The sequence below is a fragment of the Chiloscyllium plagiosum genome, chromosome 35 (genome assembly GCF_004010195.1).
Source record: "Chiloscyllium plagiosum isolate BGI_BamShark_2017 chromosome 35, ASM401019v2, whole genome shotgun sequence".
Lineage (NCBI taxonomy): Eukaryota > Metazoa > Chordata > Chondrichthyes > Orectolobiformes > Hemiscylliidae > Chiloscyllium > Chiloscyllium plagiosum.
The window spans coordinates 7,182,229-7,197,912 of NC_057744.1; the positions used below are offsets into that span (position 1 = coordinate 7,182,229).

The 15,684-nt window shown below is 42.1% G+C and overlaps 1 protein-coding gene and 1 long non-coding RNA gene across 2 annotated transcripts in view; both read left to right on the top strand.

The window, feature by feature from the left end:
- The window catches only part of LOC122540544 (centrosomal protein of 164 kDa-like), a 214,084-nt gene that overhangs the window by 142,138 nt on the left and 56,262 nt on the right, over window positions 1–15,684 (top strand). Inside the window, exon 12 of the mRNA XM_043676409.1 lies at window positions 12,930–13,016. Coding sequence (XP_043532344.1) covers window positions 12,930–13,016 — 87 coding nt within the window. The remainder of the gene's footprint in view (window positions 1–12,929; window positions 13,017–15,684) is intronic.
- On the top strand, window positions 622–5,827 carry LOC122540619. Its single transcript, XR_006309362.1, has 3 exons — window positions 622–839; window positions 3,201–3,301; window positions 5,606–5,827. It is a non-coding gene; the product is annotated as an uncharacterized LOC122540619 (long non-coding RNA).

Sequence of the window (15,684 nt, forward strand, 5' to 3'; positions counted from 1 at the left end):
CTAACACTACGGGCAATTTAGCATGACCTGCACATCTTTGGACTGTGGGAGGAAACCCATGCAGACACTGGGAGAACGTGCAAACTCCACACAGTCAGTCGCCTGAAGCGGGAATTGAACCTGGGTCTCTGGCGCTGTGAGGCAGCAGTGCTAACCACTGTGCCACCGTGCTGCCTTTAGGGAAGGTTATCTTCCTTACCTGGTATTTGGCGACAGTTGCACACCAACATGGTTGACTCTTAACTTCTCTTCAGAATTGCTTCGCAATCCTTCAGTTGTAGCAAACTACTACACTGCAGCTATTGAAGAAAACAGCCTGTCACCATCTTACCTGGGCAACTATGGATAGCCAGGAATGGTAATGCTAAGAATGAATAATAACAATAAACACACCTTCCATTAGTTTCCTGTATCCTTTGCAATTTGTGAACCCTTTGGACTCTGTTCATCCTGAATGCAATGCATTGTAAAATCTCTGTCCATACTTCCAGCTCCTCTCTGTCAAATCAATGAGCACCTTGTGGGCTGGAAGATGGCAGAGAATTGCTTGAATGGGGGTGGAGGGTGGGGGGTCTGAGCGGAGGGTGGGGTGGGGAGTGTTGGTGGGGTGCAGCAGCAGCTATTAATCAGTTGCATGAATCTTTGTGATCCTAGCTGGTAATTTGCATGATCTCTTTATGTTTTGACAGACCAGGAGCTTGTCCTTCCCACCATCCGCAGTGCTGTTGAGAAACAGCTAAGTCTCATTGCTGCAGGCAAAGCTGATTTTCCACCAGTCCTAGAGCATGCCCTAAATATCTTCAAGAGAAAATTCCATTATTTTGTGGACTCCATAGCTGGTACAGCTGATTTTTATAATGTTTTGATTTGTAATGCTTTCTTTCGTGACAAACGTCTTTGACTAATTATTGCGCTGTTCAATTACTTGGTTACAAGAATGGGTTTTATAAAGGTCCTGTTGGACATGGAGCCTAAATTCCCCATTCTGCACTTGTGTCAACTGTGCTGCGGCAACGCCTTGTGAAATTTAGCCTGTGGTCTGAACTGTTAAACATATGTTAATCAGTAGATTTGTACTACTAAGAATCTTGCATTTCATAAAATCATTTGTGACATAGGCCATTCATCCCACCAAATTGATTCTGACTCCCATGGATCATTCAGTCCCACTACCTTGTTCAATCCACACAGCCCTGCAAGTTTATTTCTATCAAGTTTCTATCCAATTTCTTTTTGAAATCTTTTGATTGTTTCCACATCCATCACCCTCACGATCAGCAAGTTCCAGGTCATTGTCACTTGTTGCACTACATTCTCCCTGTGTCGCTTGCTCAAAATCTTAAACATACATATCTAGTTCTTGTGAAAACAGCTTATGAAAAGAACTTTCCCCTTCTACATTGTCTGTCATTATCATGTACATTTCCACTAAATCTTACCACCTCGGTTTCCTCTGTTCCAAGGAGAACAGTTTATAGGTCTATATTTTAAAATAGTTCATGTATTTGTAGAAATCTATTTATAATTAGAGCAGCATTAGTAAAAGGCTGTAATTATGAAACAACAGCTAATTTGGTCGAAGGTTTAATCACAATAGTTTCATCAAGAATCTTGCATGAAGAATTCATCAAAATGAGCATTGTTATCAGTTCCAACTGTGCTGAATCCTCCGAAGACTGTGAACATTTCAGTGTGCGTGAACTGATTTTCAATGTTGAGAAAAATCTATAACTGCCATTTCACCCAGTACATCGTATACTGCCAGGAAATTCACTTCTATGGTTTTTATCTCCATGCACACACTAGACTGGGAGACACTATGCCCAGTCGTTCCAACAGCACTCAACCTTTTCTTATCAACCACTGATGGAAATACTTTCAAATATCTTGAATTAGAGGATTAATTCATCAGAGCTCCCATGCAAAACTGGAAAAAGATGTATTTGTTTAGGTTTTGTATATATAGGATGTTGAAATTATTTCTGATCCGTTGAGAAGAAGTCATTTTGAGCCAACACACAATTTTCGTTCCATTGTAACTTTAGGGTCAGATTTCTTGCCAATATCTTTACAGGATTAAGGCACTTGTCTCCATGGTGTTTAGTTCAAAATTGTTAGTTAGCTGTGGCTAAGTTACTCGCGCTCTCACTTTTGAGAGATAAGTTTTGGGATTCAGTTCCCATTCCACGGGCTTGACAACAAAAATCCAAGTTGATGCACCTGTGAAATCCTGAAGGAATTTTGTCTTTCAGATAAAATGTTAAACTGAGCCCATGTATGCTCACTTGGAAAGTAAAAAATACCATTTCTTCAAATAAAGATAGGAGGGGGGAGAATTTCCAGGATTCTGGCTGATATTTATCCCTCCAATTTCACTGGATTTTGCTATGCACAACTCAGTTGCTCCATTTCCTATATTATGGCAGTGACGACATATCAAAAAGTATGTAATTGGCTGTAATTTATTTTTGAACATCCTGAGGTCCAATATCCTGTGCTTTTGCTCAACAGGTGCCCTGAGTTGGAGCAGACTGCGCCTCCACATGGACTGTTCTTTCTCAGTGGTGTACTGCTGGTGGGTTCTATTTCAATGATGTGTTCTGTTGAGAGCATAAAACATTGAATTTTTCCTCTTCATTTGCTTATTTCGGTCTTTGGAACTAGTTGGCAATCTCTCAGAGTTTTTGATGCCACTTATCATGTCCAATCATTCCCTTTACCGAGATAAGTTGCCACAGCACAAGCCTGAGCTGGCATCAGTACTAAATTGGGCACTGTGTTCACACACCAGATCATTGGTAGATCTTTGGAGTGCTTTATGAGGGGTTCCTTTTTATTTTTAGCAGGATTATGACAAGTGGCAATGAATTGGCTATTCTTGGCTCACAGCAAACATGTTTGTATGTGAATACTTTTGTCTTATTAGATTGCAACGCTGTACAAAATCAATAATTTGCATCCAAACGTTGAAACATTTCTGCCTGTATCCTGCAGTGATGCATTCTTTTTTCACGAGGCATAAATATGTCCAAAATGTATTTTTCTTTGTCAACGAGATACAATGATTGCTATTGGATGAAGTTTGAACTTCAATGGAAATGTGAAAGAAGTTTACTGTTCGAAAATCATAAGAAAATTACTTTTAAGCCTTTAGCGCCCTCTTGTGGATACCTTGCTTAGTTTATTCTGTTTCCCTTCAGGTATGGATGAATTAATGGAGGTGTCATTTTCTCCAATTGCTGAGACAGGGAAGCCTCTGTCCCGCTGTGGCAGATGTCATCGATTCATGAAGTACATTCAGGTTAGAGAATTCAATGTATCATTGCAAGGAGATGGAGAGTTAGTTGATTTCAAATAGACATGAATTTAGTTGTCAGACGTGTGGCGCTGGAAAAGCGCAACTGGTCAGGCAGCATTCGAGGAGCTGATGGAGAGCTTATGCTCAAAACATTGAGTCGCCTGCTCCTTAGATGCTGCCTGTGCGGCTGTGCTTTTCCAGCTCCACACTTTTTAATTTTGATCTCCAGCATGTGCAGTTGTCACTTTCCCTTTTGGATTTAGTTGTGGCTTTCAAAAAGGAGTTGGGTTAAATACTTTGAGGGGAAAAAAATCAGAGATATTAAGAAATATCGTTGGAATGGAAATAGGTGGATTGGTCTTTAAAAGAACCAGCTTAAATTTGATGGACTAAATTTGAGAGACTGAATCTCTCTTTGTGCTCTATTTTCATCCTATTGTTTTCACTCTAATCAATATGCCGTCTTGAGGAACCAAGAAATTCAATGGTTATATCCTTATAAGAAGGTATATTCTAGGAACAATAAATTCAGGTTTGTGCTTGGAACATAAATTTATAATATTCTCAGAAACTGAAGCAGTCCATGTTAAAATGCAACAAGATCTGAACAGTATCCAAGCTGGGGCTGACAACTGGCAAATAACATTCCAGCCACATAAATACCGGACAATGACCCCTCCAATAAGAAACATTCCATGATGTTACCATCACTGATTTCCCCCATTGTGGACACCATCAGGATTATCATTGATCAGAAGCTCAAGTGAACTCAACATATTAATACTGTGGTTACAAATGCAGGTCAGTAGCTAGGAAAACTGTGGTAAGTAACTCACCACCTTACTTCCTAAAGCCTGTCTACTATCCAAAAGGCACAAATCAGAAGTCTGATGGAATACTCTCCACTTGCCTGTATGGGTGTAGCTCCAGCAATGCTCAAGAAACCTGACACCATTCAGGGCAAATCAGCCCGCTTGTTTGGCACCACATCCATTAGCATCCACTTTCTCCACCGTCAATGCTCAGCAGCAATGTATACTATCGACAAGACGTACTGCAGCAATTCACCAAAGATCAGCAAAGATCAAATACAGCATCTCCCAAATGCCTGACCACTTCCATTTAGAAGGACAAGAGCACCAGATATACTAGAACAGCACCATCCCTCAAAGCCACTTGTCATTCTGACTTTGAAATAAAGTGCTGTTCCTTCACCACCTGGATCAAAATCCTGGAGTTTCCTCCCTAAGGGGATTGTACATCTACCTACAGCACATGGGCTGTAGCGGGTTCAAGAAGGCAGCTAACTGCTGTTTTTTCAAGGACAACTAGGGAAGAGCAACAAATGCTGGCCAGCTAGCAATACTATAGCCAATGAGTGAGGTTTAAAAGAAAATCATGTATTGATGTATCCTAGCTACTGGTTTACCCCATTTGGAGTTATTAGGTGAAGAACCTTAACCTATCAATTTGGCTAAGCGTTTCTGGGATCATGCTTATAAATATTTTCTGCACCCTCTCCAGTACACACTCCCTTTTTTAATATAATGACCAGAACTGCACGTACTACAGTCCGTTCTACGATAATGCAGTAGATCCATTCTCGAGCAATCCCGTGTTATAAGAAAGTCATGTAATAGCAACACTATTTAAACTATTGGGGACGGAATCACGTTATAGCCAATACAAGCTTTAAAACTTTGCACTTCAGAAACAATGTCCCCAGTTCATCAATCGTGTTATAATGAATTCATATTAATGAAACGCACATTATAGCAGAATGACCTGTATTTTTAAATGTAGTCTACACAAGTTTTGACACAGCTTTGGTTTAATTTCCCTACTTTACAATTCTATTCCTTGAAATTATACATAGTGATTGGTTTGTTATTTTTTTAAATGACCTTTCTTCACCCATTGCATAACTTCTAATGATTGATGTATTTGTAACCTGAGGTCCATTTTTTTTCTATAGTTAGCAGATCTGTTGGTGTCCTAGATTACATCGTATAGTTACCAGATCTGCTGATCATCGTCCAAGGTTTAATTTCCTAGTTAGGTTTGTGAATGGATATCTAAGGTACTAGTTTTAGTTACATAGTTCAGTTACAAATGGAAGTTCACTCACTATCAACAAGTGTATCAATGAGAATTCAGGGCTCTGAACTTAGCACTGTGTAGTCTGTTGGTCTTTGTAAAGTAGTCTTTAGACCAAAGCATGTAATCCCAGAAGTAGAATATTCTCAGCCTGCTTTGTGATAACCTTAGTAGTTATTAGTATTGTGAATGTTTCATTGTTCTCTCCAGGCTAAACCCAGTCGGATGCACTGTTCCCATTGTGATGATACCTACAGCTTACCCCAGAATGGGACCATCAAACTGTACAAAGAGCTTCGCTGTCCCCTTGATGAGTTTGAACTGGTTCTCTGGTCATCTGGTTCCAAGGGAAAGAGTTATCCACTGTGTCCATATTGCTACAATCACCCACCATTCCGTGATATGAGGAAAGGTAAGATCTGTCAAATACAATGCTAACTCCAAACAGTGGTTCTTCTTTTTTTGAATGAGTTTGCCGCAAACAAAGTCATCCTGATCCACTATGTCTGTTTTTATTTATATTTTTCCCCTCTTTCCTGAGCATGCTAAATCTGCTGGGTAGTTTTATCCAGCCAAGTTGTCATTGTCAATGGATGAGCCTAGTCACTGAGTATTAATGGACTATTTGATATTCTGAATATCATAATATTTCCCCAAGTAGACTAGCTACTAGGAATTAATTGATCAATTCTAGGACCCTTGCTCCTAATGGCTCAGTGCCTGTTTTAAAAAAATTCTCAAGGTCATGGACCAGGCTCGCAGGAAAGTAGTCTGACACAGAACAAACAGCCAAGAGGCGAGTCTGCTAGAATATAAGTGTTTTATTCCCCGCAGCGTCGCCACAACCAGGTCTCATACTTACAACGGGTCTGGCTTATACTCACTCTACATGTTACCGGAACTGGGAGCCGTCAGTTCTCGTAGAGCGGTTGCCAACAACCCACGCTCGGCGGTTAACCGTAACCCCGGAGCAGACTCCCGGGTCTGGCTTATACTCACTCTACATGTTACCGGAACTGGGAGCCGTCAGTTCTCGTAGAGCGGTTGCCAACAACCCACGCTCGGCGGTTAAACGTAACCCCGGAGCAGACTCCAGGTTCTGGCTTATACTCACTCTACATGTTACCGGAACTGGGAGCCGTCAGTTCTCGTAGAGCGGTTGCCAACAACCCACGCTCGGCGGTTAAACGTAACCCCGGAGCAGACTCCAGGTTCTGGCTTATACTCACTCTACATGTTACCGGAACTGGGAGCCGTCAGTTCTCGTAGAGCGGTTGCCAACAACCCACGCTCGGCGGTTAAACGTAACCCCGGAGCAGACTCACCGAACTGGAGACTTTTCCAGCTGATATACTCTTTTCCAGATATAAACATTCATGTGAACAGCAGAGCAAGGCTAAAAAACACATTCCATTCTGGTTACATACAGATTAGAAGATTCACACGGGGAGGTGTGTAATAAGATTCACACGGGACTTAGCAACACCTCCATTCCGGTTAGATTCACACATGTATTGGGACATAATTTTTAACTGTTTCACCACATTCCACTGCTTGGCCCAATACATGTGTTACATTATGATTCACACATGTATTGGGACATAATTTTTAACTGTTTCACCACATTCCACTGCTTGGCCCAATACATGTGTTACATTATGATTCACACATGTATTGGGACATAATTTTTAACTGTTTCACCACATTCCACTGCTTGGCCCAATACATGTGTTACATTATGCTTGATTCAGTTCAATTCGTTTCAGTTAATTTCAGTTCAGTCAATTCAGTGTAGTTCAATTCAGCTCAGTTCAGGTCTGTTCAGTTCAATTCAATTGTGTTCAATTCAGTTCCGTCCATTTCAATTCAATTTAGCTCAGTTCCATTTTGTTCCGTTCAATTTGATTCACTTCAGTTCCACTCAGTTCAGTTCAGTTCAATCCCATTCAATTCTGTTAACTCCGCTTCAGTTTTTTGGACATGCCCACATCCTCCGCTGTACCCCAGGCAAGGGGTTCTTCGGCAGGACTGGGATCCTTTCTCAAACAAACTGCCACGTACATGCCCACATCCATGCCATCCCGGGACGGTCGGGGCCTCCACAGTTTGTTCCTCTGGTTTCTTTGCCTTTTTCCAAAACATTGTTCTGTATCAAAATCTCTCCTCAATTGCGATTGACCCTGCTCGCTGCGCCAAAATGTTTTTAAAAATTCTCATGGTCAAGGACCAGGCTCGCAGGAAAGTAGTCTGACACAGAACAAACAGCCAAGAGGCGAGTCTGCTAGAATATAAGTGTTTTATTCCCCGCAGCGTCGCCACAACCAGGTCTCGTACTTACAACGGGTCTGGTTTATACTCACTCTACGTGTTACCGGAACTGGGAGCCGTCAGTTCTCGTAGAGCGGTTGCCAACAACCCACGCTCGGCGGTTAAACGCAACCCCGGAGCAGACTCTACCGAACTGGAGACTTTTCCAGCTGATATACTCTTTTCGGGATCTAAACATTCATGTGAACAGCAGAGCAAGGCTAAAAAACACATTCCATTCTGGTTATTCACACGGGAAGGTGTATAATAAGATTCACACGGGACTAAGCGACACACCTCCATTCCGGTTAGATTCACACATGTATTGGGACACAATTTTAACCCTTTCACCACATTCCACTGCTTGGCCCAATACATGTGTTACATTATGATTCACACATGTATTGGGACATAATTTTACACCACAGCATTCTTGCCATATCTAATCAGACTTAGCCTCATTAACTACATACCACATCTCTAGCGCACTTCTCTCATCCCATTCTAGCCCCATTCTACCATTCAGCCTACCTGGAATAACTCACATTTGCTGAGATTCATTAACTACATACCACATCTCTAGCGCACTTCTCTCATCCCATTCTAGCCCCATTCTACCATTCAGCCTACCTGGAATAACTCACATTTGCTGAGATACCCTGGAATTGACCAGCATTCCTAGCACTGACACCGTCTTTAAAAGGCCATTGTGCACTCGGGCAAACACTGTTAGTTGATGCTTCCATGTCCTGGACATTGCAGAGAAGTCAAAGTTGGCACCTTGCTTTATGGACAGGAACTTGGTGGTCCTGGTGGATGGGATAGAGAAGAAATGGGATCCCTCTTTCCTGAGGACCAGCAGAGGAGGTCGTGATTCAGACCATGCCATCCTGGTCTGAAGTTTCCACCCAGCTCAGTGCAGATTCAGTCATCTGGAGGAATGCATAGCAATACAAATAGAAAGTCAATGACCTTCTCCACTCTGCCATCTTCTCTCTAGTACCTTATTCTCACACAATCTCTGCAACTGTATCAACCTCCCACCAAGGCTCATGCTCTACTGCAAACTAAAACATAAATTGCTGGAAAAGCTCAGCAGGTTTGGCAGCATCAGAGTTAACATGTCGGGTTAAGTGACCTTTTCTCAAAGCCTGTAAGAAGAGTCTCTCGACCAGAAAATTTAACTCTGATTTCTCTCCTTAGATGCTGCCAGACTTACTGTTTCTGTTTCTAATTTACAGCTTCCGCAGTTCTTTCAGTTTTCATATTATACCACTCTCTTTATTGCCTGTTACATTTTCCCTTATTTGCTGTCACTCACCTCAACCACTAACACCCACTAATCCTGCATGCCCTACTCTTTTGATCTGAACACCTCCCCATCAGCATCAAACGTATTAGTTGTGCCACTCACTTTCATCTCCAGTAATATCTTTCTCGCTCATTCCAGAAGGAAAACAACCCACAGTAAAACAAAGAGTCAGGTTAGTGAGCAACCTAATATTTGGTTCCTAACCCCTTATGGGGAGAGGTTCATGACACTGACCACACTAAGCTGCAGACTGACTGTGTCCAACCCTCTAGACTGGTATTGAAGGTTGCTGTTGACTTATTCATTGAATCATAGAATCCCTACAGTGTGGAAACAGGCCATTTGGCCCATCGAGTCCACACTGACCCTCTGAAGAGCAGCCCACCAGGACCCAGCCCCTTACACTATCTTTGTAACCCTGTATTTTCCATGGCTAATCCACCTATCCCGCACATCCCTGGAGACTATGGGGTAATGTAGCATGGCCAATCCACCTAACCTGCTCAAGTTTGGAGTGTGGGAGGAAGCTAGAGCACCCAAAGGAAACCCACGCAGACACGAGACTGTTGCCTGAGGGTGGAATCGAATCCGGGTCCCTGGTGCTGTGAGGCAGCAGTGCTGACCACCATGCTGCTCAGGTTTGTGCCGGCACCCCCTGAGTTAGGCCTTTAACTCATTGACAACCATGCCAAGCTTCTGCCTTTACGTCTGCAATACAATGGCAATACAAAACTGCAGTACTATAACGCCGCAATCCTTTGGTGAAGGGTAATGTGCAAAGCATGGTAGGAAGAGTTGCAATTTGTGAGCATTCACATTGGCTGAAAGTGAGTGAGCAAGAAGAGTGCAGACTGGACCAGTCTGCATCTTAGGCTGGCTGCGTATCCCTGAGCACAAAATGCTCTTGCTGCAGCTTTGCAATGATACTTACTGTTGAAGTGTAGAGCCTACTGTAAGAGAGATGTGTCATGACGGTTCATGTGGAACACCAGTGTACATGGACAGAGGGTGCGTGTGGCCAGTGCAGATGAAACATGCCTTGAGATGCTGTTCCATGGTGACCAGCATGTAAGGTCTTCATAGTCAGTGGTGAGCTGGAATCACCAGGCGTTCACGCAGACTTCCATGTCGAGAATTCTCAGCATCTAGTTTGCACATGGCGGATGGTAAGATAGAACGCTGCTGATTAATGAAGTGAGAAGGTGCAGCAATAATTCTCCTTCATAAACAACTCTCTGCTGCCTAGTGAAAGTCTCACCTTGACTCCTGAAACTCCATTAAAAGTTGCAGCAGTTGTTTCCAATGTCAAGATGTCATTGGACTCCTCGGGTGATTCTACCACATTTTATCACCGCAGCCCATGTTGTTCAGATCGCTATAGGATTCCATTCATAGCGTCTTATCACTGACCCATTCGGGGAATCAAGATTAATAATTTAACAAATCAGTAAAATTTCAAGCAATACTCTTCCTGTAGGATGAAATGTAAAAATATTATATGATCTCAACTTTAAAACTGAGACCAGTTTTTTTTTCCAATCAATGGATGTTTATTAGTTATGGATCTTTTCTAATCATTATTATACACCTCTATAATAAAGACTGGGATTTGAACTCAGACCTTCTAGCCAGAAGTAGGGACACTATCAATGCATCACAAGAGCCCTTTCATTAGTTATACAAAGGTTCACTGATTACCATATTGATTACCATATTACCATATTTACTTTTTTTCAGATTTTGTTTTTAATCAACCTGTTCAGACATGTTTTTATATATCTGTGGAGCAGGACTTGAACTGTGGCCTCTTGGTTCAGGGGTGGGGACTCTACCACTGCACAACATGAACCTTTGAGATTTTACTTTGAAAATTTAAAGGGGGCAGCATGGTGGCACAGTGGTTAGCATTGCTGTATCGCAGACCAGGGACCCGGGATTGATTCCAGCATCAGGCGACTGTGTGGGTTTCTTCTGAATGCTCCAGTTTCCTCCCACATTCAAAGATAAGCAAGGTAGGTGGATTGGCCATGCTAAATTGTCCATAGTGTCCAGGAATGTGCAGGCTAGATGGATTAGCCATGGGAAATGCAGGGTTACAGGGATAGGATAGGGGGGAGTGGGTTTGGCTGGTATACTGTTTGGAGGGTCGGTGTGGACTTGATGGGCCAACTGGCCTGCTTCCACACGGTAGGGGTTCTGTGATTTAATGACCAATTAACCAACAGTTGCTTCCAGCCTACTCCAGATTGACGTGGTTGTATTATCAACAGGTGCTGTTTGTCAGTCAAGCTCTAGCCTAAGGCCACATTGCAGCAGCTAGTCAGAGATCCAGCAGTTCAGGCAAATTTAGAAGCCCTCTGAGGGTGCAGCAGGCAGGCATAGGCCTTCCTGGAGATAGAGGACACCTCTATTTTGAAGCATTCTGTCCCTTGCCTGCCATCCATTCCATCCTGCTGCTCTTTCAAGGTCAGAAGTGACTGACTCTCCTGTTACCCATTACCCATTGTTACACAGGGAGACCACCCTCTGGCTGTTAATTGCTTGGTCTGGGGTAAACTATATTGAGTGACTTTCCCACATAGAATTAGAAACTTGGAATAGAGTAGGCCATTCAGACCATCAAACCAGCTCCATCATTTATGTGATCATAATCGATCAAACACCTCAATGACTTTCACCCATGCATCTCCAAAATCCTGTATGCCATTGGTAATCAGAAATCTATCAATTTCTTCTTAACAAATACTCATAAATGGAGTTTCCACAGCCCATCGAAGTAGAGAAATCGAAAAATTCACAATCCTCTCGGTAAGAAAAATTCTCTTCATCTCAGACCCAAGTCTTAACGAGAACAGGGTTTGCTGTGGTGGTGGTGGGAAACAGCGAGAGTTGATAGAATATTGTCCAAAAACTTAAAGTCACAAACCAACTGACTTAAAAAAAAAAATACAGCCCTAGAGCAACATAAAGCTGCAGGCAGGAGCTTTTTCAAGGACACTGCAAGGCTTCTCCCACTCAGTGGAAGGGGTCCTTGGACCATCAGCTCTCATAGTCCCAACAGCACCATAACTCAATAACACACACTGCCAGGACTTCACACAGACTTGAGAAGAAGGCAACATGGATCCTGGACTTGGGGTAAATGTGGGAATTTTGAACAGGATGGATTAGAGAAAGAGAGGGTGGCCGGGGGTGCTTTTTGAAATATAGTCTCGGTACCATTTTGGCGATGGTGGTGCCCTTGATGAACTGCAGAGCACTTCCAAAGCTGAGTACAACCATTCTTTTCCATCGCTTCACAAGAGTTGGTGAGATGGCCGCCTTCTTAATCTCACCCACCATCCCCCTCTATTGTAGCATTGGCCTGGAAGTGGTCAGTTGTTTTGTCAACAAGCTGAATTGCCCATTTATATGTGATTTAAAACCAATTACAAGCTGCAATTTTGTCACTTGACTACCGTATTATTTTGGGAAATCAGGAGTTGATGTCATGTTCATCATCTGACATCATTATGATTGAATTTATGCATGCGCAGGGTAGTATGAGTCCAATTTCCACAGTTAAAATCGCAGCACTGGCTTCTGACTCCAATTTGAGAGTGCAAACAAAGTCCAGAAGCCCATGAAAGCATTCTTGCCAGGTGTTTCTGATGAAGCCTGGCATGGAAATATGGGAGGAAATTATTTGAATATAAGTGCATTTGGTATGATGGTAAACTCTCATGATAAGTCCCTACTTTATGCTCAGTTGAAACTAAATGTTATTTCAAAAGTATTTTGCAAAATCTTTGTTTAAGTATTTTCTATAGAGCATTACATTAAATGGTTTTTTTTGTGTCGAAAATGTACTCTGTTTTATTTTCTAAATTGTTCATTTAAAGAACTCTCCATTCTTTTTGTCCCTATTGTATTCAGGATCTAGGGATCCAGATTCAGGCTGTAGAAAGAATCCTGAATGTGGGAACACTGTCACCTGCCTTAGACCGACAACTTACATCTGAGGTAAACAGATCAAAATCACTTCCCTTATTTACTCCACAGTTGTCTGACAGTTTCAAGTTCACTGTTGCTGAGATGTTACTGCCTTTTGAGGAGCCTTAAATTGTACAACTTCAGCTTTAGTATAGTCCTGCAGCTTTTCCTGTGTTTATTTATACAGGGATCCCTTTGTTAAAGATGGCGGAGGATTTCTCTTTCTCACTCCTCTCCAAATTATTAATTGCCTCTTTTCTCTTTGTTTTGATGCTGAATCACTTTATTGAAACCATTATTTTTCACTCAAATCAGCATTCCCTTTCATTGGAAGACAGAAAATCTGTAACTAGACAATGCTGGAGACATTGCCAGCTAATGTAGTGTGAAATAGCTGTTTGTCAAAGGTGATTGAAATATTGATGCTTGTATGAGTAGCTTTTACATAAAGTATTTCTGAAATTTTGATTTGCTTTCCAACTTAATCTCTCCTTGTCACCTGCATATCTCCAGTATTGAGGACCAGCAAATCTGTATTAAAGACAATAGAACTGCAGCTGAAGCCACATCATAGCCAATATACAAGCATGGCCATAGCCATTAGTCAAACTGACATGTTAACAATTAAAAGTGGAGCTGTCTTTAAAAGCTGTTATAATGATTAAATTAGCTTGAGATATTTTGTCCACAATTTCTCAGCAATGGAGTGGCCAAGTAAACAATTTTACAGTGGTATCCTCTTTGAATCCCTTTACATTTTGATTGAATGTTAATGATAAACAAGTATTCTGCCAACGTTTGATTTTTAGTGTGGGTGGACAAAGGAGATTTGCCACAACATGTACATTTCCACTTGCAAACTGATCTTTTTCCAAAGTTGTATCAATAATGAACGGCTTATCATCCTTGCCATTCCCTAGAGATAGCAGAGAACGGTGGACCACTTAGTCAGAAGTTGAACTGTTCGAAATATTTCTTGAAGCTTCTGTTGGTAAATTGACAGCATGTGTAAATATAACTGAATTGTTAGTCAGTAAGGCTTTAGATCTCTGACATACCCTGGATTAGCAAACATGAAGTGGAATGATAAGATTGCCACTGAGCGAGCGATATCAGGATGAATCATTACAATTTTTTTGGAGAACGTCAGAAGCTGTGCATGTAGATGTGAGTGAAATCACTTTAGATTTTTGCTGTTGTTACATAAGCTGAATTTCATGAGAGTTTATCAACTGTTGTCTTTCACTGAAGATAAAATGGAGCACTTTGGGAAGACGGGGCATCTCATCTCCACTGAAATCTTCCCCAAGGTAAACCCTGTGGCCTGTTTCTTAAGGAGACAGAAACTCAAACCAAAACTTGATTCTCATAAGATGTGACACAAAGGATATAGAGCTGGCTTTGCTGGTACAGGCTCTATCTTAGAGTCAATGAGGCAGAGGTCTGGGTAAGAAGACCCACAATAGGCACTGCTGAGCCAAGAGAGGAAAAGGAGTAATCTTGGCTCAACAACCAAGCAGAGTGATGGTGAAGACAGATCCTTCAACAAATTGTATGGAGATTTAAAGACGAAAGAAAAGATTGGTCCACGAAAAGATAATGAAGGAAGGCTGTGTGCCAAACCTGAGAGAATGGGTGAGATTCTAAATGATTACTTTGCATCAGTGTTCACTGAGGAGAGGAACATGATGAATCTTGAGATTACAGATAGAAGTTTGATTAGTCTGGAACATGTTGGCATAAGTAGGGAAGATGTGTTGGGTATGCTAGAGGTTATTAAGGTGGACAAATTCCCAGGACCGGATGGGATCTATCCCAGGTTGCTGAGGGAAATTGCTGGGGCCCTGACAGATATCTTGGTGGCATCCTTAAGTACCGGTGAGGTGCCGGAGGACTGGAAGGTTGCTCATGTTGTCCCCTTGTACAAGAAGGGTAGTAGGGATATTCCGGAAAACTATAGACCAGTGAGCCTGACGTCGGTGGTGGGGAAGTTGCTGGAGAGGGTACTGAGAGATAGTGTCTATTTATATTTAGGAAAGAATGAGCTTATCAGTGATAGGCAACATGGTTTTGTGCGGGGGAGATCGTGCCTTACCAACTTAATTGAGTTCTTCGAGGAAGTGACCAAATTGTTAGATGAAGGAAGGGCTGTTGATGTCATATACATGGACTTTAGTAAGGCGTTTGATAAGGTTCCACATTGTAGACAAATGGAGAAAGTGAAGTCACATGGTGTGCAGGGTGTTCTAGCTAGGTGGATAAAGAACTGGTTGAACAACAGGAGACAGAGAGTAATAGTTGAAGGGAGTTTCTCAAAATGGAGAAAGACGACCAGTGGTGTTCCACAGGGGTGAGTATTGGGTCCACTGTTGTTTGCAATAAATGATCTGGAAGAGGGCACTGTTGGTATGATCAAGTTTGCAGATGACACAAAGATTGGTGGAGTAGCAGAAAGCATAAGGGACTGTCAGAGAACACAGGAGGATATAGATAGACTGGAGAGTTGGGCAAAAAAGTGGCAGATGGCTTTCAACCCAGACAAATGTGAGGTGATGCATTTAGGCAAGTCTAATTCTAGAGCGAATTATACAATGAATGGAAAAGCCTTGGGAAAAGTTGCTGGGCAGAGAGATCTGGGAGTGCAGGTCCATTGTACCCTGAAGGTTGCTGCACAGGTGGATAGAGTGGTCAAGAAGGC